This window comes from Lotus japonicus, chromosome 3 (genome assembly GCF_012489685.1).
Source record: "Lotus japonicus ecotype B-129 chromosome 3, LjGifu_v1.2".
NCBI lineage: Eukaryota > Viridiplantae > Streptophyta > Magnoliopsida > Fabales > Fabaceae > Lotus > Lotus japonicus.
The window spans coordinates 70,776,491-70,798,376 of NC_080043.1; the positions used below are offsets into that span (position 1 = coordinate 70,776,491).

At 36.2% G+C, this 21,886-nt stretch overlaps 2 protein-coding genes across 3 annotated transcripts; one reads left to right on the forward strand and one right to left on the reverse strand.

Annotated features, from left to right (window-relative positions):
- Positions 1-5,538: 5,538 nt before the first annotated feature.
- On the forward strand, positions 5,539-10,720 carry LOC130745604 (uncharacterized). Its single transcript, XM_057597950.1, has 5 exons — positions 5,539-6,436; positions 6,653-7,117; positions 7,436-7,813; positions 7,901-7,968; positions 10,223-10,720. Exons 1-5 carry the CDS (start codon positions 5,771-5,773, stop codon positions 10,446-10,448), a joined length of 1,803 nt encoding a protein of 600 aa, XP_057453933.1. The 5' UTR covers positions 5,539-5,770; the 3' UTR covers positions 10,449-10,720.
- Positions 10,721-11,246: 526 nt separating this feature from the next.
- Positions 11,247-19,936, reverse strand: LOC130745605 (O-fucosyltransferase 9). Of its 2 annotated transcripts, none has more exons than XM_057597953.1 (10): positions 19,204-19,936; positions 19,033-19,105; positions 18,840-18,907; positions 17,795-17,883; positions 16,504-16,701; positions 14,392-14,596; positions 13,125-13,292; positions 12,276-12,443; positions 11,974-12,164; positions 11,247-11,670 (listed from the first exon to the last, which is right to left on the reverse strand). In XM_057597953.1, exons 1-10 carry the CDS (start codon positions 19,528-19,530, stop codon positions 11,511-11,513), a joined length of 1,647 nt encoding a protein of 548 aa, XP_057453936.1. In that variant the 5' UTR covers positions 19,531-19,936; the 3' UTR covers positions 11,247-11,510. The 2 variants fall into 2 exon arrangements, with proteins under 2 accessions (XP_057453936.1, XP_057453934.1); XM_057597951.1 differs by having other exon boundaries at positions 19,201-19,935.
- Between the last annotated feature and the right edge of the window lie 1,950 nt (positions 19,937-21,886).

Sequence of the window (21,886 nt, forward strand, 5' to 3'; positions counted from 1 at the left end):
CATAAACTACGCATAGCCCTATGTTCCAATTATTCTCAAAATTCTCATCTCTACTTGCATGCAATTTAATTCTCTTAGTTTTCTTGTTTAAGGCTCTAAGCCACAACTTAAGTCTTAAACGAATTAGCTGTAAATGTTACAATAGAATAAATATTCGACAGAAAGTAAACAATTCCACTAGGAATTACAACTAGATGAACGACCTTTACAGAATATTCCAGCCAGTAACAAATTACATCAAAAATAGTACCATTAAGTTAGATATTCCAAAATTCAGAAGAACACCCAACTAAATAACAGATAGATACAAGTTTTCTGAAATCAAGTGTCACAGTCGTTTTCTGAAGAAAAAAAAAACAGCAGATACAACGATCACTAAAAACAATCTCCAAAAATCATTTCTCAACCAAAATTTATGTTCTACATATGCCTGGAAAACTAATTTAAAATCCTACAACTTTATAGTTTACCACTTTTTCATTTGAAGACCAGAAACAGGTGATAATGGGCCACGAAGTTCTCTGTCCAGTACAGAAAACTGGCAGAGACACTTCTGCCTCAAATTTAAATTCTGAAAATTCAAGTTCAGGGTTCCTAGGCCATTTTCCAGTAACATACATCATATATTCATCATCAAAATTCCAGATTTAACAACAAAGATCATGTAATACAAATCTCATGACAAAACAAGGAAAATTTAGCAAGATTCCACCAATTTTTGACATGTTTTCATGTGATCATAAGATGGAATTGAAATAGGATGGGAAACTTCATAATTTCATGCTAACATGGGAGCCAAGAATATCAACATAGAATCATCACTAAAACATCAAGAATCACCCTTTTTCTCATGTGAGTTCACAGTAAAACAACCTAGACACTACCCAAGACTGAATCAGCCCTTACCTTGGCCTTAAGGATTGAAAAAGATGAATATGAAGAGCGATTCCTTGCTGTCTTTCCCTCTCCTTCACATCCTCTCTTCCACGACCGCGAATCCTCTTCTTCTCCTTCTCGAAACAGAGACGGCGGCGGCTAGGTTGGCGACTCCGCTTCTCTCTCCCTTACGGTCTCTCTCTTTCTCTCTTACGTCTCTCTCCCTTTTCTCTCTTCTTCTTAGTATTGTAACGTAAAAAGGATGGGAGAAAATAGGGTTTCTATTTCAGTTTTGAAAACAAAATTTCCCCCTCCCTCACTTAAACCAACCCGCGGCCACCGCCTCCAAGCCCATTAGGGTTTTAACTTTTTATCTTCTATTTCGAAAATAAAAATTAAATACTCAGCCTTTAATTGAAATTAAAAATTGATTATTAATTTTAAATAACCTCCTTCCTTGAATTTTGAGAATAAACTCGGAATTAAAACAATTCTTTTAGCAAAATCGCAGAATTGTACAGCCTGACCTTTGCTCACCAAAACTTGAATATCTTGAGCTACAGAGGTCGGAACGACACGAAATCAACGGGATAATTTTGCTAACTGAGAGAGCTACAACTCTCAAGAAGGAAGTTTATCAAGATTAGGTCATTAAGACCCTTCTAAAAATCATACAAGGTCACAGACAGATTTCCAATAACTCAACTTTACCAAAACTTCACATTTATTATTGATTTCACATAAATAGTACAATAATAGAATTAGGGCCTTACAACCGCCGCCATCACCACCTTCCAATACCACCACCGCCACTATTATCGCTACCAAATTATACAGTGTATGATCAAACGTTGTATAGTATTAAAATTTTATCAGGCCTTATCCTAGCAGGCCTAATACAATCAAGTCTTATACTATCAGACCTTATACAATAAGGGATACCAAACGAGCCCTGAAATTGTACACTTAAAGACTTGTTTGGAGCTCTATAGACGCAAAATTCACCGACAAAGGTAGCATCCATTCATGGCCACCACTATGCATCAAGAGGTCAACTCTAAGGTGATAAGTAAACCTAGTATCGGTCTTAACCGACGCTAATGAACATTTAGCCAACGCGAAGTTGTGTCAGCTTAACCAGTTCAAAGTTTAAGCTATTTTTTAGCTCTTTACGTCAATTTTGTGTCGGTTAATAGTTATTTACAAACTTGGCCTAATAAGCTTATGGAGCACGCACCTACAAATCCATATAGTGCAATGAGGAGCTTAGAGCCACGTGGTTCATGAGGGAACAAACTTGATATTTTGTTGTGTTTCTATTTTATTATATTTTGTAGAGATTTTTATCTTAAAGTTAGTGCATTTTTATGTTAAAGCCAAGTGCGAATATATTTTAGATTTTTAGTTCTAAATTATTAAAACAAAGGAAATAAAAGAATTAATTTAAAATGAAACCATGACCTTTTTATTCCCATTATTTTATTGCTCTATCAAATAATCTAATTAAGGCCTAATCCTTAACAACAACAAAAGAAAACCCTGGCTGAGGTGGAATAACAGCGTCGCTGCTTAGAAAAGGGAGGAAGGAAAAAAAGGAAGAAAGAGAATCTCATGTTCATAAGCAAGGATCACAATGAGTTAGGTTGTGTTTGATTTTCAATTTTAAAGTAAGTTTGGGAAATTGAAATTCAAGATCATACAATCAAATGTCTCAAACATGAAAGAGGCTTTAGACTTTCTTAGGTGAAAACAATTTTAAACTGAAAATCAATCAGACAGTTAAAGAACGCAAAGAATCAACCAGAGACATATGATTGAATAACCGATGGATTCTCATGCTAAAGTTTCCTTATAATATTCAAGCAATTTATAATCTAAGTTAAATAGGAGTAAAGACAAATAGACACAAAAAGCAAGCATAAAAAACGATAACATATTAGCATATTAGCATGAAAGGGAGAGTATGATATATTTGTTTAACCAAGCAAATAGCATAATGGAAAAGAGAGAACAAACTATTACTTGTTTCAGTTGTTTGAGTGATTCCTCTTGCGGTATTCTCCTTTGCTTCTTCTAGCTGTCAGTGCTGTCACCCTTGTATGCCTTATAGCTCTTCTTTTCCGCTCTGAACATCTTTTTCACCTGAAATCCTGATCTATTTATAACTGTTATGCTCTCCTAACTTGATATGATTTTTTTTTTAAAAGTAACTTGATATAATTTTGATTTACTTTGAAATAAATAGATTGACTTTTGATTTATTTCTCAAATCCTGATTTATATTTTATGATATGAAACATGACCATATTCATTTTCTATAGTATATCTTTTGGATTCGATTAACTTTGCAGATTTCCAATTGATTATAATCTTCTAAAATATTATTTTTATCTCTTGAATTTTTTTTTAAGAACAAAATAAAGATTTATTCAAATTAAGAAAGATAGAAGATGAGGACAACCCCTCAAGTTAGGGAAATACATGACTTCTACAAAACCTCCCTAAAAGTCCAAATAGGGGAAGATGCTTCACAACCCCTTTTCGCTAGGTAAACAGCAAGACCAATCCCCATTATTTTTTTTACTATTTTCTAGAACTACGTAATTTTTATTTTTTAGAATCATCTTATCATTGTTTCTCTAGTTTTCTAATTTCATTTATTTTTTTGGTTTCAAAAAAAACATTCATTTATTTTCTTTCAAAAAAAATTTCATTTATTTTGAATCTTCTATCACTTGTAAATTCCTTTAATTTTCATTTATTTTCGTTTTTTATTATTTACTATTTTTAATATTTTCAATTTTATTTGTTGATATTTTCAAATTTTTAATTAAACAATTAGTTGAATTTTTTAAATTAAAGTTTTTTTTGAACTAATTTTTTAAAATTAAAGTTAAAGGAAAGTAACTTAAGCAAAATTGGGTGCTGACAATGGAGCCCTTTACCTTGTTGGCTTTTTAGCTATGTTCATAACGATTTTGATCCTCTTCAAATAGACTTTGGTCCTCTCTTATTAGTAGGTTGTTTAGACGTCTTCTCCTTTCTTTTGAGAAAACGGTATGACGATGTATGATAAATCATATTGCAAATAGTACAACTTTTAGGTGGAACTTTAATAGACGATCTTAAGCCTTAAATTGTTTTTAACCTAACCTAATCCACTTTTCTCCATAAAGAATATATTAAATGAAAATCAAATACATTTAGTATCTTAAAATATTTTTTTGTTACACTTGTAAAAGTTAAAGAAAGCAAACAGGAAGGAGAAAACTTCGGTATTCGCCAATGAGCCGCATCTCGAGACACTTGATGAGCCAACACATCCGAAATCAAATTAAGTTCACGGGAAACATAAGAGAAAGTAACTAATGATTCTTTGCCCAACATCTCTCGCTCTTTCTCTCTTTCTCCCTCTCCCGATTTGTTACTATCTTCTCCCTCAGCCAATAGCTATGAACTTCAATATCATTAGTTAGAACATTAACAACTTTCATGCAATCAGATGCCCACACAACATAACAAAACCCAATTCTCGTACGTGTCAGAGACCCAACTCGACAACAAGTAACTTTACAAGAAAATAATTCCCCTCGTCAAAATTGTTCGAGAAGCCTGAAATCCATCTTCTATATGAATTGTGAATAGCCCCTCCTGCACCCATCACGTTTGCATCACGCTACAAATTTCCGTCCACTGTGAGACACATACTTGCTGAGTTTGTGACAACAATTACAACAGGAGGTGGATGTAGCAAGCTCCAATTCACATAGAGTTAGCAAGATCTGACGAAGAATGGAATTTATATGTCAGTCCTGAACCTTAAATATTGAACTATTTCTCCATTTCCAAAGCCACCATAATATTGCTATAATAAGAGTATTATTTCGCTGTTGCAGCAACATGAAAGCCCAGTTAGAAAACGTTTCATTTTTTTTTGGAAAAGCAGCCTAAACATCCTTGGACGCGGAAAATGTCGGAACAAGTGGTCCAAGTCTTTGATGGCAACTTCACACCCGGAGCAGTTTGCATTCACGTTGGGACGACAATGGTGCCTCTTAAAATTAGTTGAAAGAGCATTCTTCCCGATCAGCCAAAGGAAAAAATGAATCTTCTCAAGCACATCGCACATCCTATGACCATGACTTCCTTCATCAACAACCATGCATAAGGTGCTATATAGGTCATTTTGTGCTTGTTTACATCATACAACATCATTTTCCTCGACCTCATCAAGTATCATGATGTTTTGAAACTCATTTAGAATGAGCACATGACTAACAATAAAGAGTTGAACAAAATTCGAATGCCCAATATCTGACAAACTAGCATAAACGATATATGATCCCAAATCTTCCTCGTTCTCAACCGGTCCTCATACCATAAGTAAGAATTTCCATCTCCCAACTACACACCGAACCCATTACAAAGAGCATCTCTAGCCTTCATCGTTCCCTTCCAAACATACGAATCCCTCGACCGGTAAGTAGAAAAAAAACAACGCAATATTTCTCGATATATATGTAAATATATATTTTTTTCATTTGGTAAGTAGGAAGATAAAGTAGGAGTATATAAAATTATTTGTAAAAAATAATATCCTTCAAAAAATTATAGAATCAATTAAAATAATTACAATATTAATATGCCTCTCCTCAAACCCTCTGAATTCTAAAACCTTGTGTCTGTTCCTTTGTCCCTAATTTGTTCCTTGAAAACTGCGCAGCAGAGGAGACACTACACTAAAACCCTTCTTCTATCCAACAACAGAGCATGAGTTTGTGTCGCGCGGTCGCAGCCACCACACTCTGAACTGCAAACAGATAACCTGAAATGCTCAGAACACCACCGCCACCACCACCACCACCATCATCTTCTTCTTCTTGTTGTTGCTATTATGCAGAAACTGCTTCGTCCGTTTCCATCTTGTTCATTTCTCCCAGTCACAGTTCTCTCTGTGCCTCTGGGTAACGCTCCATTCCACGCTTCCCATAGAGCTTGCAACTTTATGACTGCAGCAATGGCAGCTTCTTCTTCTTCTTCTTCACTCACACCCTCACTTCCCCATAGCAGAAACCCTTCTTCTTTCTCTCTCAAACCCTCTTCTTCTCGATTCTCGTACAACACTGCTTGCTGTGTCAGAAGGTGTTTTTGCCGGCTAACCCTAACCCACAAACCCAGTGGAAGAAGTAGGAGTAGGAGTGGGAAGACAACGCCGTCTTGGCTTCTCCTTAACCACTCTCCAAATGCTGCCTCATTGTGTTGTTCTGCTTCTGATGCTTCTTTTCCTGTTGCTGAGGAAGGTGAAGTGAAGAGGGATGATGGTTGTGCTGTTGAGTTAACAGAGGAGGTGGAGGAGGAGAAGGAGGAGAAACCCTCTTCCTCTTCTTCCTCTTCCAACAGCTTCAGACTCAATAGGAGGCAAAAGGGTTCTTCCTCTTCCATCCCACCTTCTAATCCTGATTTGTTGGCCATTCCTGGTGTTGGTCCCAGAAATCTCAGAAAGCTCGTTCAGAAAGGTATTGAGGGTGTCGCTCAACTCAAGCAACTCTACAAAGATAAGGTACCCCCTCTTCATTTTTTTAGTACGTTCTTTTCAACTTAGATTTGTATTTTCTGTTTTGGGTATGTAACTGTTTGTCCTTTCTTGTTCTGCTATAGAGACTAATTGGCTGCCTCAAGTTATTGTACTAATACCCTTTTAAGTTTATCTGCTATTAAGAAAACAAAGAGCAATGTTGTGGTGGAGTTTTTGACAAATTTGTTTTGTTGGGTGTAGTTCTTTGGCAAATCTAGTGAAAAGATGGTTGAGTATCTGCAGAGTTCTGTTGGAATAATCCACAAGAACCATGCTGAAAGCATAACTACTTTCATAAAAAAGAGTGTTGAAGGTGATGAGGAGAAGGAAGATAAATCCTCGATGCCGTCACACCAGAAGAAACGCCTCACGTTCTGTGTTGAGGGTAACATCAGCGTTGGCAAGACTACCTTCCTTCAGAGAATAGCCAATGAAACTATTGAATTGCGTGACCTCGTTGAGGTGGTTCCTGAGCCAATTAGCAAGTGGCAGGATGTTGGACCTGACCACTTTAACATTTTGGATGCTTTTTACGCTGAGCCACAAAGGTATGCCTACACGTTTCAGAACTATGTATTTGTGACTAGGGTGATGCAGGAAAGAGAGTCATCTGGTGGAGTGAAGCCTCTTCGTTTGATGGAGAGGAGTGTTTTCAGTGACAGGATGGTTAGTATTCACTCCATTGAATCTACCCTCGTTTTTCTTGTGTAAAACCTTTTTGCTTGATGGTCCTTCTGTGTTACTCTATTTATTTATGTGCTTGGGGTATTGGAGTGACCGAGTGAGGTTGTTAGTCCACTTTTTTCTTTACATATGAAAGATAATTTTTTCTTTCAATATCTTACCTGTTTGAAAATGAAAGTGATTGATGGATTTGAATCTATGAAGTTCTTTCTTTTTACTGTTTGGTTTGATGTAAGAGGAAGGAAGTTGTGTTTTGAGAGTTTAAGAGGCTTATGTATTTTATCCCACTGTTCAATGAAGGTTTTTGTACGAGCCGTTCATGAAGCCAATTGGATGAATGAGATGGAGATCAGCATTTATGACTCATGGTTTGATCCTGTTGTGTCTTCTCTGCCTGGACTTATTCCTGACGCTTTTATCTACCTTAGGGCAAGTCCTGATACTTGCCACAAGAGAATGATGTTAAGGAAAAGAGCTGAAGAAGGTGGAGTCTCCCTAGACTATCTGCGTGACCTCCATGAAAAGCATGAAAGCTGGTTATTTCCCTTCCAAAGTGGTAATCATGGAGTATTGTCGGTCAATAAACTGCCCCATGATGTTGACAACCCTTTACACCCTGATATAAGAGACCGTGTGTTTTATCTGGAGGGTGATCACATGCATTCCAGCATTCAGAAGGTACCAAATTTGGAAATCCAGTGTCTGAATTGTCTGAATCTTTTATTTGTTATAATAAACTGGTTTAACCATTTTACTTACAAGCAGGTTCCTGCATTGGTTCTGGACTGTGAACCCAATATTGATTTCAGCAAAGATATTGAAGCAAAGAGAGAGTAAGATGTCTATCTTTTACTCAGATATTTGTTTTAATTTCTGTAAAATGGACTAAACTTTTGTCCTATCGGATGCTTATTTGTGTCTTTTAGAATATTATCATTCTTGTTGATCTAGGAGTCTTATTATGATTTGATTTTTATTGAGCATGGCTTTAACTAGTCGTATATTAGGTTCCAATTTCACGTTATGGGAATCAAATGTTGGGTTTATATGAACCTCAGCTCCGGACACCACAATGGCTAATTTTTGTGGTGTAGTTTCATATCAGTTGGTATTAGAGCCTTCCTTCATCTCTCAGTTAGTGAGGCAAGCTTTTGTAGTCTTTGCTTGGAACTAATTATGGGACTAGACTATTACACAGCCAACCTGCATACGTGCTGAGGGTGTGCAGCATGGTGTAATCAGGTTCCAATTGCAAGGTACTGGACTCAGTCCCGTGTTTGAAGTATGGGATTCCAGTGTAGAGTTTATTTGTGGGACTGGCTCCTCAAAAGTGAGGACTCACTTTTTAGGGTAAAGTAAGTCTTCACAACCATTGATTGAGCTGTTGTATTGACCTTTCAAAGTAGGTAATCACTATTAACGGTTGTGATGACTTACCTTTACCCTCACCTTAGAGGAGCCAAATACTGTCTCGATAGCTATGAAGCACGGATTCGGACACGGACACGGGACACGGACACGGGCGGGAACGCCGACACGGCTAAACTCCAAAAAGTAGGATACGGGGACACGGCTTATATATATATATTAGAGATAAAAGATAATATATATTGAAAATAGGAGTCAAAGTACAAAAAGCAAGAGGTTATAACCTCTGCAACATAAAACGGTTACAAGAAAGATACATATGCAGAAATAAAAAGAAAACAGAAGCAACAATAGCAGATAGATGACATGAATGTGAAGAGCCAGCTTGTGATTGAGCCCAAGTCTAGAACATGCACGATTACATAGAAAAAACAGGACAGTGCAACTATGAAATCAGCAGTCCAACAAGATGAATTCAAAGCTCAGAGTATATATATCTATATACATATATATATATATAAACATGATAATATGTTCACAAGATCTGATTTGATAAGGTTTTTTTGATTTTTAATTAGACAAGGTTTGTTTTATTTTTAATTTATCTTTGTTTTAAAGTCAGAAAATAATATAAAAAAAGTACAAGTGTCCCCTATATGTGTCCAGCCACAAAGGTGTGTCGGCTCAATAAACAAGCCGTGTCCAAGCCGTGTCTGAGCCAAGAAAGAATAATTTTTTATTCAGACACGCCCCGGATGTGTCCGACACGTGTCGGTGGCGTGTCCGTGTCGTCCGCGTGTCCGACACGCGGACACGCCTCTGTTTTAAAGTGTCCGTACTTCCTAGCTAGCAACTAACCCAGATTGTTGGTATAAATACGGAGTACTATTCTATTGTTTGTAATTTTAACCGTTAAAACTATACTGCACTATTAATTTTCATCGGGCCATATGATACTTAAGTTTTTACTTGGCTTGTTTTACGTTTAAATAATCAAAATTGCAATTTGATGGCTATGTTTAATTTCCCAACAAAAGGTCTCTCTAATGTGTTTCATAAATTAAACTTGGTGAATAGAAGGTGAGGGGCATTTTCTTTCCTTTGCCTTTGAATTAGAAACATAAAGGAGAAAGATAAAGGTTAATCTGTTCTATTGCAATATAATATGGCATTGTTTTTATATTAATGCTGAGTTTAAAGTATTAAACAGACTGCTTATTTCAGAACACAAATCAAAAAGTGCACTATGTTTTGAACTATTTTGCATTAAACTGGTAAATGACTTTCTGGTAGGTATTCTCATGAATTTTATGCTGTGATCATCATCTCAAATTATTTGGGGGAGGGAGTGGAGTTAATGTTTTGTACTAGTTAGGCTAAGCAGAATATTCCCCATTTGTGCATTTGTTACCCAGTCACATGTAATATTCTAAAGCTATGAACCTATGATCACTGCTACAAATTTTACTTCTTTATTCATTTAGGTAGTCACTGTTTTTGGAGGCTTAAGTAGGATTGTTGCAAAAAACATGTTTATCTTCTTTCATGTGTATCATCAGACTGTTTGTCTTTGCTTTATTCAGCAAAATTCTTTGATGTTACTATGCTCATTTTTTGAATACTAATGGGGGGAGGGGCTTATCTACAAGAATTTACTGTATTAAACTATTAGTCTAATAATCACAAACACATTATATTTTTTTGTCGCCTATTGTGCAGATATGCGCGCCAAGTTGCAGAGTTTTTTGAATTCGTCAAGAAAAAGAACGAAGTTTCATCCCAGGAAGCTGTTAAAGGTGGGAAAAATGGCCAAGCTCCACCACAGGTGCTGCTACCTCATGAAGGTGGCCTATGGCTACCTGGTGGAAAGCCTTTTCCCCAGTCATCCCTCAAACCTTTGGACTTCAGACGAGCAATGTCATTTGCGTCTGGTAGTGGCTCATAGCCTTGTGATTCACGGGCTAGATATATGCTATGCTAATGGTCCCTGGTTGACGTGTTCATGTTTTTTCTTGCGTGTAAAGATCTTTAACTCGGACCTTGACTGATGTAAAAAAGGTAGTAGTATTTTATCAAATGCTTCGGTAGTTGCTACTGTACTGCTTGGTTGTAGTTTTTTTCTCTTTAATTAGGAAAAAATTGTCTTGTGATGGATCATTTTATGTATCCCTTTTTGTGTTCAATGGGTAATTTTCTGAGCATTTGATTTTGCTCTCATGTTTATATGTCCGCACCCAGGTTCTGTCGATAAGGTTGGGTTCTGTGGTACAATATCATTTGGTATTGTTAACAAGCCTGAAGTAAAGATTCTAGTGAGAAAATTAAAGGATGGATATTAGCCGGCCAAGTTTTGAACCCGGTTACCATTTTTTCGGACAGAGGTGGTTTAAGGTCATCTATCCATTCCGTGTTAATTTGAGCTTCTACTGACATTTTTTTTAATTATTGATCTATTTTTTTATTCATGTGAACAACATGAAGTCCATGAACCACCGGCGTTAACCAGATTTACTAGTTTTTTTACCAGTTTAGTTTCTCTGGTTCTCAAGTTATTCTGCATTGGATGTAGACCTGTCCGGTCTTGATAACCATGGTTGATAATACAACATAACAATGAAACAAGTGCAACAATTGCTGAGGAAATGAACCGTTTAAGCTACATTTGCAATCAATTGTTGTTTATTGCTCGTCAAATAAATAGCCCGGTCTAGTAAGTAAAGTTGCCACAAATCTCCACGGTAGCTAGTGCTTCAAAAAATTAATATCATAATCAAGTGCAAGTCAATCTAGAGTTACAATAATCTGATATACAATGAATTGTGATTTCACAGCTAGCTTTCATCAGTGAATACAAAAAATGAAGCCTTAATATATGGCTTTTTTCAAGTTTGAATCAAACATTTTCTTTTTTGATTCTAAACTTAATGATACATACAACTATAAATTACACGTATTGCACAATTGGATTTCCTAAAGTCAATCCTATTACATTAGATTCTTTCATACATTATCTCTTGGTACCATTTTCAGTTTTGGGTTCTACCTGCTTACACATGCAATCTGGCATAGGGAAAGTATATAGGGAATCGCCAGCCTTTTTAAGCTCAGTTCCCTTTTGATCACTACGGCGAAGCATGTCTCTCATTTGTTGCTTGAATAAATCCCATCTGCAAAATCGGTAATAAAAATCTGGTTGTAAATTGAGTTCAGAAAGCTACCAAGTTCTCAAAATATTGGACAATAATCTGATGGATAAAGAACATTTTAGCCGTAAAAATTGTTGCTAAATGACCAAGAACATTTACACGTCCATTTAAGATTGATAGTTAGAAAGTATACAAATGTTAAAAATGGTGAACTATTTTTTTGTTTGTCCTACACAAGACTTTATCTCTTACAATATTTTACTGAAACGAGCCAAAAGCAACTGCAAAATCAAATATAAACCAGGAAAGAGCCAAAAGTTGTACCTTAGATTAGGATTATCAAATAACTGAGCCAATTTTCTCTTATCAGGTTTAACTGTCTTTGCATGTCCACCATACATATATCGCCTGTGACCCATCAAGAAATGTGGAAAATTTCCACCCTGAGTTGTCACAAATACTTCACTATAAAGGCAAACAGTATAATCGAGAGCAGCCAACCTAGACGAGTGGCCCTACATCATAAACACGTTCATGGATATTACTTTTTCCTGGAAGCACCTTTTCTATAATGAATAGAATGGAATTTTCTTGTTTCAAATAAGCATCAATCACTTTTTAAATACCATAAATTGAGCAAGCTCTTCTGGAGTTGCCAGTGTATTCTTAGTTTGCAAAAGCGGAAACATCTGTTTTAGTGGTGCCATGTACTTTTGTTCTTTATAAATCTTTCCTGCAGCAACATATACTGAGGTAGTATTATCAAAACCCATTCCTCTAAGCATCATTCCCACCTGCAGCATCAAATAAAATAAGTTGAAAAATGGAAACCATGACACAAATGTTTGTTTTCCTTGTAACTTTCTATTTTGATTTAGTGTTAGAACATATCTCAAACTCAGTTTGTGTATCTTCTCTTTTCTTTTTCAAAGAATTTCCAGTAACCATATCATGGGAATCTACGATTGCTATGCATCATATAAGTCTAAGATTTCAAATGGGTTCTTTAAGAAGCCTAATAGCAAGGAATAAATTTCAATTCAAAACCATGGGATATCTAGTTTCATGCTCTACTGCAGTCACCAGTACTGCCCCTACTGCTGCTAGCATTAGCTCTTCAGGAGACAAAATAGAGAATGTTCGAGAACATTTAAATTCATAGGAATCCTGTTTACGAATCAATTTAGTCTAATGTACACAGGTGCCTACTTATCAAGTTCATATTAAATTCCTTGGAAAACTGTTGGCTTGTTGCAACAGAATACTATGGATTCTGAGTACAAAACTTCTCCTAAATTCTATTCTATCAGGGGAGAAAAGGCTGAACAGTTGGACCCAAAGCACAAGAAACAAATAATTTCCAGAATTAGTATCTGTTTCTTTGAAGAATATAACACAGAGCAAAGATGAGGAAGATAAATGGAAAAGAATGAAGAAATCCAAGAAAGGAAGGAAATAAAAATGTAACTGCATACCTCCAATGGAGTCAATGGGCATTTTCCATCCACCCGATTTGCACCTGGCTTTATTATCCTATGCCTTCTTCTAAATTTACCTCGCCAACTCCTTTCACGAGCAATATCCATTTCATGTTTTTCCTCCACCCCACCATCGTACTCACAGCACGAAAATGCAACCATATCCTTTACACAGAAAAACTATTATGAATAATTGACACAGAATGAAGGAATCAAAGCACACAAGAAACACACATGAAATTGACAATGGCCTATTAATAATTTGCAGAAGATACCAACAAAAAGCAACCACTGTGTAGTTATAATACATTAGACATGCAGTCCCATCAAATACAGAAATAATAAAGCTAAAATATTATTATTTATTTAGATAAAAGCAAAAATCATTAAATTATAACTTATAAAAAAACCCGAATCATGTTTATTCCGTCTATACTATTCTCCCCCTCTGGGAAAACTCTGATATGGAGAGGTCAATATCTTGTATTATTCAAACAGGTTCAACAAGAATATTATTTCCCCCTATCTGCAATTTATAGAGCAGTATAGGTGTCGCATGGAGAATTATCCATTGCCCATAATGGCATATCCACAAGAACAGAGACAAGTCAGCAACTACTCTGGTATGTGGTGGTGCATGGAGACCACTAAGGACCTCCTGAATTTGTTGTCTTTTTTCATTGAACTCCTAGCCAGCAGAGATTTAACAGAAGACATAGAAATTAAATGCACTGATTTCAGCAGCCTTCAATGACAAAAGCTTGGTGTGGTATTTGTTGTTTTTGATCTATGCTCTTAGCAATCAGTGAATCTATGAAGGAATATGACAAATATCAACAAGTCTGTTGAATGAATCCATGGTACACAGGAAGTCAGGAACTATAGTGCTTCAAAGAAATTTGGCAGAGAAAAGGCTTGTGGCACAAAGAGCTGTTTGAACTCGCTGAACTAAGCTCTAATTATCAATTAATGCATAACCAAGGAACCCAAACATACAGAAAACTCAGAATTTAGTCTGTTCAATAATTTGCAAATTTTACACCAATGTACAGCAACCAACATAGTTTTTAAGTTATAATCATATAGAAGACATGTAGTCAATCTCCAATGAAAAACTAAAGATAAAATAGCTTATCTAGAAAAAGGGAAGACCCTTATAATCATAGATAAAATTAACATAAGTTATTCTAAATTAAGTGTATCCATCTGCACCAGTAATGCATCCACCAAATCTAACGTAAGTACAAGGATATTAGAGTAACACCTCCTCAAAACGAAGATGCACTGAAACATATTTCCCACCACTTTGGGAACTATGTTTAACCATCCGTTCAACCATTCTTTCTGCAAGTGTTCTTATAGGTTCTGAAAATATAAGAGCTCCAAAGTTGGCAAAGCACCTAAGCTCTTGGATCTTTGAGGGTACTGACTCAGCTAATCTGTTGGAGAAAGGTGCAATGCGAACAGCCCTGCAACAAGCATGAGAAAAGTTCTCTTAAGAGGCATAGACACTATATGGCAATGAGAACATAAAAGAACATTGGTAATAATAATAATAGAAGGACCCGAGTCCAGAAATAGTTCAATAGAATGACTAAAATTGGTTGGGTTTTTTTTTGTAACATGAATCTTGACCTGGAAATAATATAAGCCTACCTTTTTTTCAAGTCAGCAGGAGGGCACCATAAAGCCAACAATCTATTCATAAATCTTTGGCAATTATTAAATTCAACCTACACAAAAAATTTATACATATTGTGCTACTCATTTCTATTTTCATGTCCTCAGTGTGTGTCTATTTGTTTATATGAGCCTATGCCAACTAAACTGTTGCAAACCCGAGTACCAGGCCCAGATTTGGTAAAGTCTATGTTGGGAGGCCCAAGCAGGTGCAAGCTCTGATGACCAAACCTTCTTGAAGTTAGTATTCCAAAATAACCACCTGATGAGGTGGCAGCACCTATGTGGGTGAGGAGGGGACCATAGGAAATCAGCCTTAGGGAATATGTTAGTTATGGAGAGAGAATCTCCTTAGGCTGAATTTGGCTAGGACTTGGGAGAGATAGAGCACTCTCGAAATTGCTCTTCTTATCTTTTCATTTAGTGATATAATACAATTCCATCTCTATTTTCTAGCTCTGTTTCTGGTACCTAACATAAACGCACTCAACAAAATCTAACCCATAAATCCATCTACTTTCAGCAAAAAGAGCATCAACAACAAAGGGGAAAAATGACTGGAAGTATGTCTCAGGTGTTGTGAGAGGCCTAAACTCTCCTGAGGTTCCAGTCTGAAATTCCAGCCTACCATCACTATCCCCTCTTCCCATGCCTACTCTCTCTCTCTCTCACATTAGTACATTACAGCAGAACAGACCCACATGTATTCCCAACCCACTATTGCCGACTATGTAGTTAGCCATGACTTTTTCCCCTTTTTAACCTACATTTGAGTATTTTTGGGCTTGGGTCTTTGGTCCACATCTACAGCAGGTTAGTACAATAGGGTGTCTGGTTTGGTTCAGTTTTGCAAAGATTTAAAAAACAACTGGATCATCGTTGGCCAATATTGGTCAATTGTAGGTTCTTTTATGTGACAAGGAGGGAAAAGGTAGTCAGAAGATCATTGCTATATGACTGCAAAATATTCATCAAAGTAGGGTCCGATTTACATAATAAAAAACAAAATTATAGCACAATTCAAGCAAAGAATTGACATTAGAGCATGGAGTGTAACCTTCATTGTGTGAATACTTAAGTGCATTGTCCCTTACGTCTCTTTCTTATTTATACTGTAAGAATGGGTTGTGTACAGTGAGTTAGTAAAATATATATGTGTCAGTGAAGTAGTAACTATAGACAGCTACTCAACGGGTATACTTTGGTAACTTTCTGTCATTTGTATGGGGGACCTAAAATCAGGTACTTAGTTGTGCCTATGTACAGGTTTTGAATTTTAAGTCCTTTCCGTACTGTCTTATTATTTGGGATTTTATTTATGTTAATGGGTTTTGGACACCTTATTCCACAAGTTTTAGTGATTAATGCAATTTTAAAAGTCACGCATTCAGCTACCAAACTACCAGTGAATGAAGTGATTATTCTTCAATGAAACCCAAGCAGCCAGACATGGCATGGGAATATGATTGAGTTGCCAATATAATAAATATCTCTATCTATCTTCCATTTTTTAAGTCGTTCGGCACATCATTTAACATCTTTAGCAATTGAGCAATTTGTAACTACTATTAAAAACACTAGAACTTGCTTGAAAAAATAATGCAATTTAAAAATCCAGCTAGAAACACTTTCAGTCAGAAGAATTGGCAGCCAACCAGTAATGAGGAAACAGAAGAAGATAGAAAAGCACACACACCTCATTTCCAAAAGCTGAGGAAGGACTTTTTTAAGATAATGAGCTGGACTAGACCAAGCTTTTACTCTAAGATTGACAATGTTACTTATGTTATTGTCAAACTGTTGAAGTACGTCATCAGGAAGTTCTCTCACCACATGCACACGGTTTCCAAGTGTTTGTATGAAGAAATTTTCATCGAAAATGTCACCAAATTTGCTGCAAGATATTAAGATGAAGAATATGTTAACTTTCTAATTTTGACAAGATCACAAAGCAATGCATGGATTAGCAAATGGCCATTCCTTTAACTTCAATCGTCCAACAAAGATGAAATAAATATACACGGAAAAAAATACACTAAGGTAATTTTAATTTCTAAGATCTAAAAGACTCTGTTCTACATATACTAAACTTAGTAAAAGTTAAATCATTCAATCAAAGAGAAGTTCCTTTGAACGATGCAGAATATGCCTATAGCAAATAATGTACTTCAATTCAACATTTGTGACTGTTACTTATGAGCCTGGCATCAGTAGTACTAAGCTTAACATTTATGAAGTGGTTTGATGTTCAATGAATGATGCTTCTACCATTTTCAACGTAAAAGGTATGAAATGTCATGAAGCAAAAGACCAAAACTCAAAACTGCATGTCTGTTTCCATTTCAAAACTTTCAATTTGCTTGCTGAGATAAATTGTATAGAGAATGGAGATTATTAGTAAGAATTAAGAAACCATCTAACAGTAACCACAACCAAAGCCTTTTCCCACTAGGTGGGGATGGCTACACGGATTAAATGATACCATCAATTTTATTTTATACTAAAACGGAAGTATGCTTTATATAGTACCTAACCTCGCAACTGATACAGTTGTGGAAGTTTTACCTTCATCCTATGAATACATTAGAATCCTTATATCTTTAGTCCGCTCCAAGGATTTAACACAACAACCTTAGCCTCTTCCAACAAGGTGAATTGGCTATACAAATAGTCAAAAAAGAAAAACAAAATACAAGATGATCTCCAATCCTCATACCCTCTAATCTTTCTGAACTGAAATCATATCTAGCCTATCCTGCATATGAGTCATGTAAATGGTGGACCTACCTAGTGGAAGGACAATGATGAAGCATGATTTACTTTTCAAACTCAAACTCCTTCTATGTGAATGATACGGTTGAGCAAAAACTAAAAAATAGATTCAGAACTTCAGCAATGAGATTCGACAGCTATTAAACATGAATAAATGAAACAACCACCATAATCATGTAGCAATTTTAAAAATTAAGCATAACAAAAGCAAATACCTCGAGTCGCGCCATACACTATTAAAATGAAATATTGGAATAAGAAGAGTTGCATTTAGTAGTCCAGCCACAGCAACTGCATCAGATATCTGCATTAAAAGTAGTGTCATAAGAGCCACAGAACAATATGGGCATATGATGACTATAAACAGTCATCCACAGAACTGATGTTCTTCATCAAACTGCATTAAGCGTGTATGCCTCACAGTCTACCATCATACTTCCACTCAGCAAAATTGACAAGGACAAGATCCTGGAGAAAAATATTCACAAATTCATAGAGCATGCACTAGATATGCTCACTGGACATCCATTTTCAAAAACAAATGCTTTCTGTAGAAAATCGCCATCAACAGCAATTCAATCCCTCCCCTACATGATTTCAAGTTTCCCTACACCCATTCATAAGGAACATGGATCATAATGGTGTGTTTCATACACGGAATGATGATTCCAAGTAACGAGAGTGGGATGAAATGGCCATTACCAGTCTAAATTGGTAGCCTTAGGATCCTTTGACATTTGGAATCAATGTAGAACAACAATGAAGTTTATCTAAATTATACACATGCCCCTCATGTGAAAAATGAAGTTTAACTTCCCTCATGTTTATCTTATATATGCAATGTGAATTAAGATTTTTTGGAGTGATGTTCAAGTTTATTTATTTATATATTAATTCATTTATTCTTTTTACAAATTGTTGTGCAAAAAATAAGCATGATCATTATTGTCTGAAAAAAGTTGAGATCTGTGAAGTCATTGCAAAAATGAATGTGGGTTTTCCCATTTCATAGAGTATGAAATCCCAACCCCCACCTGTCTAGGAAGGAACCGGATTACATGCTTCATTCATGGTTGTGTCATGTGTGGAATGAGTCCTAGAACTGAATTACCACTACATTTACTTTATTAGTTAACGAAAACAGAAATCACACAAATTACATGGAATAGAATCACTACTCTGTATTCTGAACATGATGTTAAGCTCTGAGACTCAAAAAATTAATAATAAACAAATATTTAGTCTAATCAATATGCATACCGCCAAGCGCTGCTGATTCAATCCACCATTAGCTTCAATTATAAAGAACCCATTTGACTTCGGCAACTCTAAGGGCGAAAAAAGGACAAGAAAAAATTAGCTAAAATGTAATCTATAGCTCTACACAACAACCAACTAAAACAATTTTTTCAGAATTTCACAAATTTGCATTCCAGGAAAAGAAAAGTATCACCTCTTTCAGGAACACTTTTATTAGCACAGGGCTTCCACTCTCCACCCTCCTTCACATTCCACGCTTTCATCAACTGCAAACAACAGTCATCACTAAGCAAACTAGTAACATCAATTGAAATTTGAAAAAAACAACAAGAAGCTAGAATTAAAGGATTGTTAAACTCACAACATTTTGAGTAGCATTGGCAGCATCAGCTTGCATGAGAGGCCAGAGATTCTGAAAAACCTGAGGACTCCGATAAACAGAACCAGGAATATGACGCTTATGTACAAAAACGACGCCGTTGTTTATGCTAACAACATCAAAGCTCAACGAACCCATGTACAGAAGCATCCCAGTAATGTACAACAAGGGCGCGAAGAGGAGCAAGCCTCGGCGCCTGAAAACCGCCGACATGAGAAGGAACACCAGCTTCTCCATAGAATTCCCCTCCTTCGCCGCCGCGGAGGAGGAGGAGGAACTGCTGCTCCGTCCCAAGCGGCTGTACCCATGCATTGGATCCAGAAACGAGACGAAGAATCGGTGATTCTACGCAGCCGCCGCGAAACTCAGCTGCGTTTGAATCACATCACGCGTTTGGGGTTGGTTTGGTGAATTTGAACCCCGAACGGAGAAGAAGAAGAAGAATGGTGTGTGTTTGGTTGAGAGAGGAAGGGAATGGCGAAATTTGAGAGCTGTATTTTTTTTTTTTTTTTTTGTGAATAGATAATTGTATTTTGGGTAAGGGAATAATAATATTATTATATTATTATATTTAGAGGGAGTGGTGGTGATGGTAATAGTGAAGGGGAAAGAGGCACTGTGTTTGTTGGAAGTGGAAGCACGGACCACTCGGCTCAGTGGTATTGATTGATTCTATTGATGGTGGTGGGGAAGATGAGGACTGAAGAGGAAAGAATGATAAATAAAACATTTTTGGGTCCAATGATAAATAGTAGTCTACTTTTGATGTTGGTAGCCATATAGTATAGTTTCAAAGCTAGTGTCGGTGATGGATTAGTATGTATTGAATGCTAGTCTACTCCAACTTATTAAATGGTGGGACTCTCTATAACGTGGATTAGTTCCTTTTTTCTTCTTAATCACAGTGTAAAATCATTTTTTATTAATAAGGACAAAAATATCATTCTCATGATATTTCTTATTCTCATTATCATTTTCATTCCTACTCATGGTTATACCACCACTCTCTCTCCCATCTCACTAGATTCCACCATTGTTGGGTCATGTCTTTTTCTTTCTTTGTTGTCGTTCAACTTAGATCTGAGGTTGAAAACCATTAAACCACCACCCTCCACTAAGCATGTCACGCCACCTTGCCTCCTTTTCTGCTGCCTCAGCCTAAGATCTCGTTGTCTGCGTTCGCCTCCTTGCTCCTAGGAATCTGGTTGGCCACCATGCATGGTCACCGTGCATGTAACGTCCTAATTTCTTAATTACGGATCACATTAGTAAGTAATAACCATTCAAAATCTAGAGCCAATTTTGATATTTCCAAAATTTAGGTTTAAAAGCCACTTGCTTTCACAAGCATAAGCATCCGAGAGGTTCCTAGGAAAGTGAGGTGTGTCATATGGTCAACTTAAATACCAAGACTTTCCTAAACAAAAATAACTTAAGAATTCCTCACTCAAGATCAACAAGTATAACTGTCGCCTCGTTTGATAAAACAAGTTCAAATTTCAAGAACGATATCAAAAGCTATAATACTCAATTACGTAATAACCAAAATTCGAAATAAATCACAACAAACTAAAGCAACCGATAATCCAAAGTAAATAATAATCCAACGAAAAGAAAATAGTATCAAAGTCAAAGTGAAACGATTAAGATTGGTTAGCTAAATTATCGATAACGAATTCAAAAATCTCTTCATGAACAACATCAATCTTCTCATCCAATCGTTGCTCAATCGTCTTTGGCTCAACCTTCATAGGTACTGACACAAGCTCTTTAGTATCCTCTTCAATTTCTTCGTCAGAGGACAAACTTCACAAATCTACTACTTCAACACCCAAACCCTCGTCACACACGATATTAGATGTAGGTAGATTGAAGCTAACTTCTCCAACGTGAAAGTCATGAAGAACTTGGTCATCTGATCTCCTAGCTACTATCTTAAAGGGTTCACTATAAACAACTTTGCGGGCAACCAAATCAAACGTCCACGCAGTAGGTCATCATGCTCGAAAAGATCAAATGTCACACGGTGGGTCGACATTGTCACCTATGGCATTAAGCGTCCAAACAATAAGTAACAAGCAAAAATGATTAACTCAAAGACAAATAATAATAAGGAACAACAGTACTTCCAAATTAAGCATACTCATATTCAACAAAAGATTTAATCGTGTTATCATCAACATTATGAGGTTAGTAACTTAGAGTGCAGGCTACATGCTACTACCAACAATGGATCGATCAAAACATCTTGCAAGACGAGACAATCAAACGGAACAAACACTGTCACATGCCACGTGTAATTAAAAACACCTATGCAAGGTGGGACAATCGCATAGGACAAATAACTATCACATTGCCACTTAAGTCAACTCTTACAAATGCATTATGTCATGCACAACAACCTCAAGAGACTTCTTAGTCCTTTTTCAATAATTCCAAATTTAATATCCAATTCAAAATGACAACTATGCAATTTGCACAAATTTTTCATCAAGCAATAGTCATGTTATTCATGCCATAATCTCAACAAAATAACAATAAATAGACAATAATCCTAAAAAATCAACAAGCATTAATCATGCAAAAACATACCACAACCTCATCAAAATAGACAATCAAGACAATAAGAGCACCTTCATCGCAAACACATGCAATTCATTATAAGACA

Excerpts from the sequence above, each read along its gene's own strand:
- LOC130745605 (XM_057597951.1), bottom strand. The coding sequence starts at position 19,530 with ATGCATGGGTACAGCCGCTTGGGACGGAGCAGCAGTTCCTCCTCCTCC. Across the intron at positions 18,908-19,032 it reads TAAAAGTGTTCCTGAAAGAG|AGTTGCCGAAGTCAAATGGG; the intron begins GTGATACTTTTC and ends TTTCGCCCTTAG. Across the intron at positions 16,702-17,794 it reads AGTGTATGGCGCGACTCGAG|CAAATTTGGTGACATTTTCG; the intron begins GTATTTGCTTTT and ends AATATCTTGCAG.
- LOC130745604 (XM_057597950.1), top strand. The coding sequence starts at position 5,771 with ATGCAGAAACTGCTTCGTCCGTTTCCATCTTGTTCATTTCTCCCAGTC. Across the intron at positions 6,437-6,652 it reads AGCAACTCTACAAAGATAAG|TTCTTTGGCAAATCTAGTGA; the intron begins GTACCCCCTCTT and ends TGTTGGGTGTAG. Across the intron at positions 7,969-10,222 it reads GATATTGAAGCAAAGAGAGA|ATATGCGCGCCAAGTTGCAG; the intron begins GTAAGATGTCTA and ends CCTATTGTGCAG.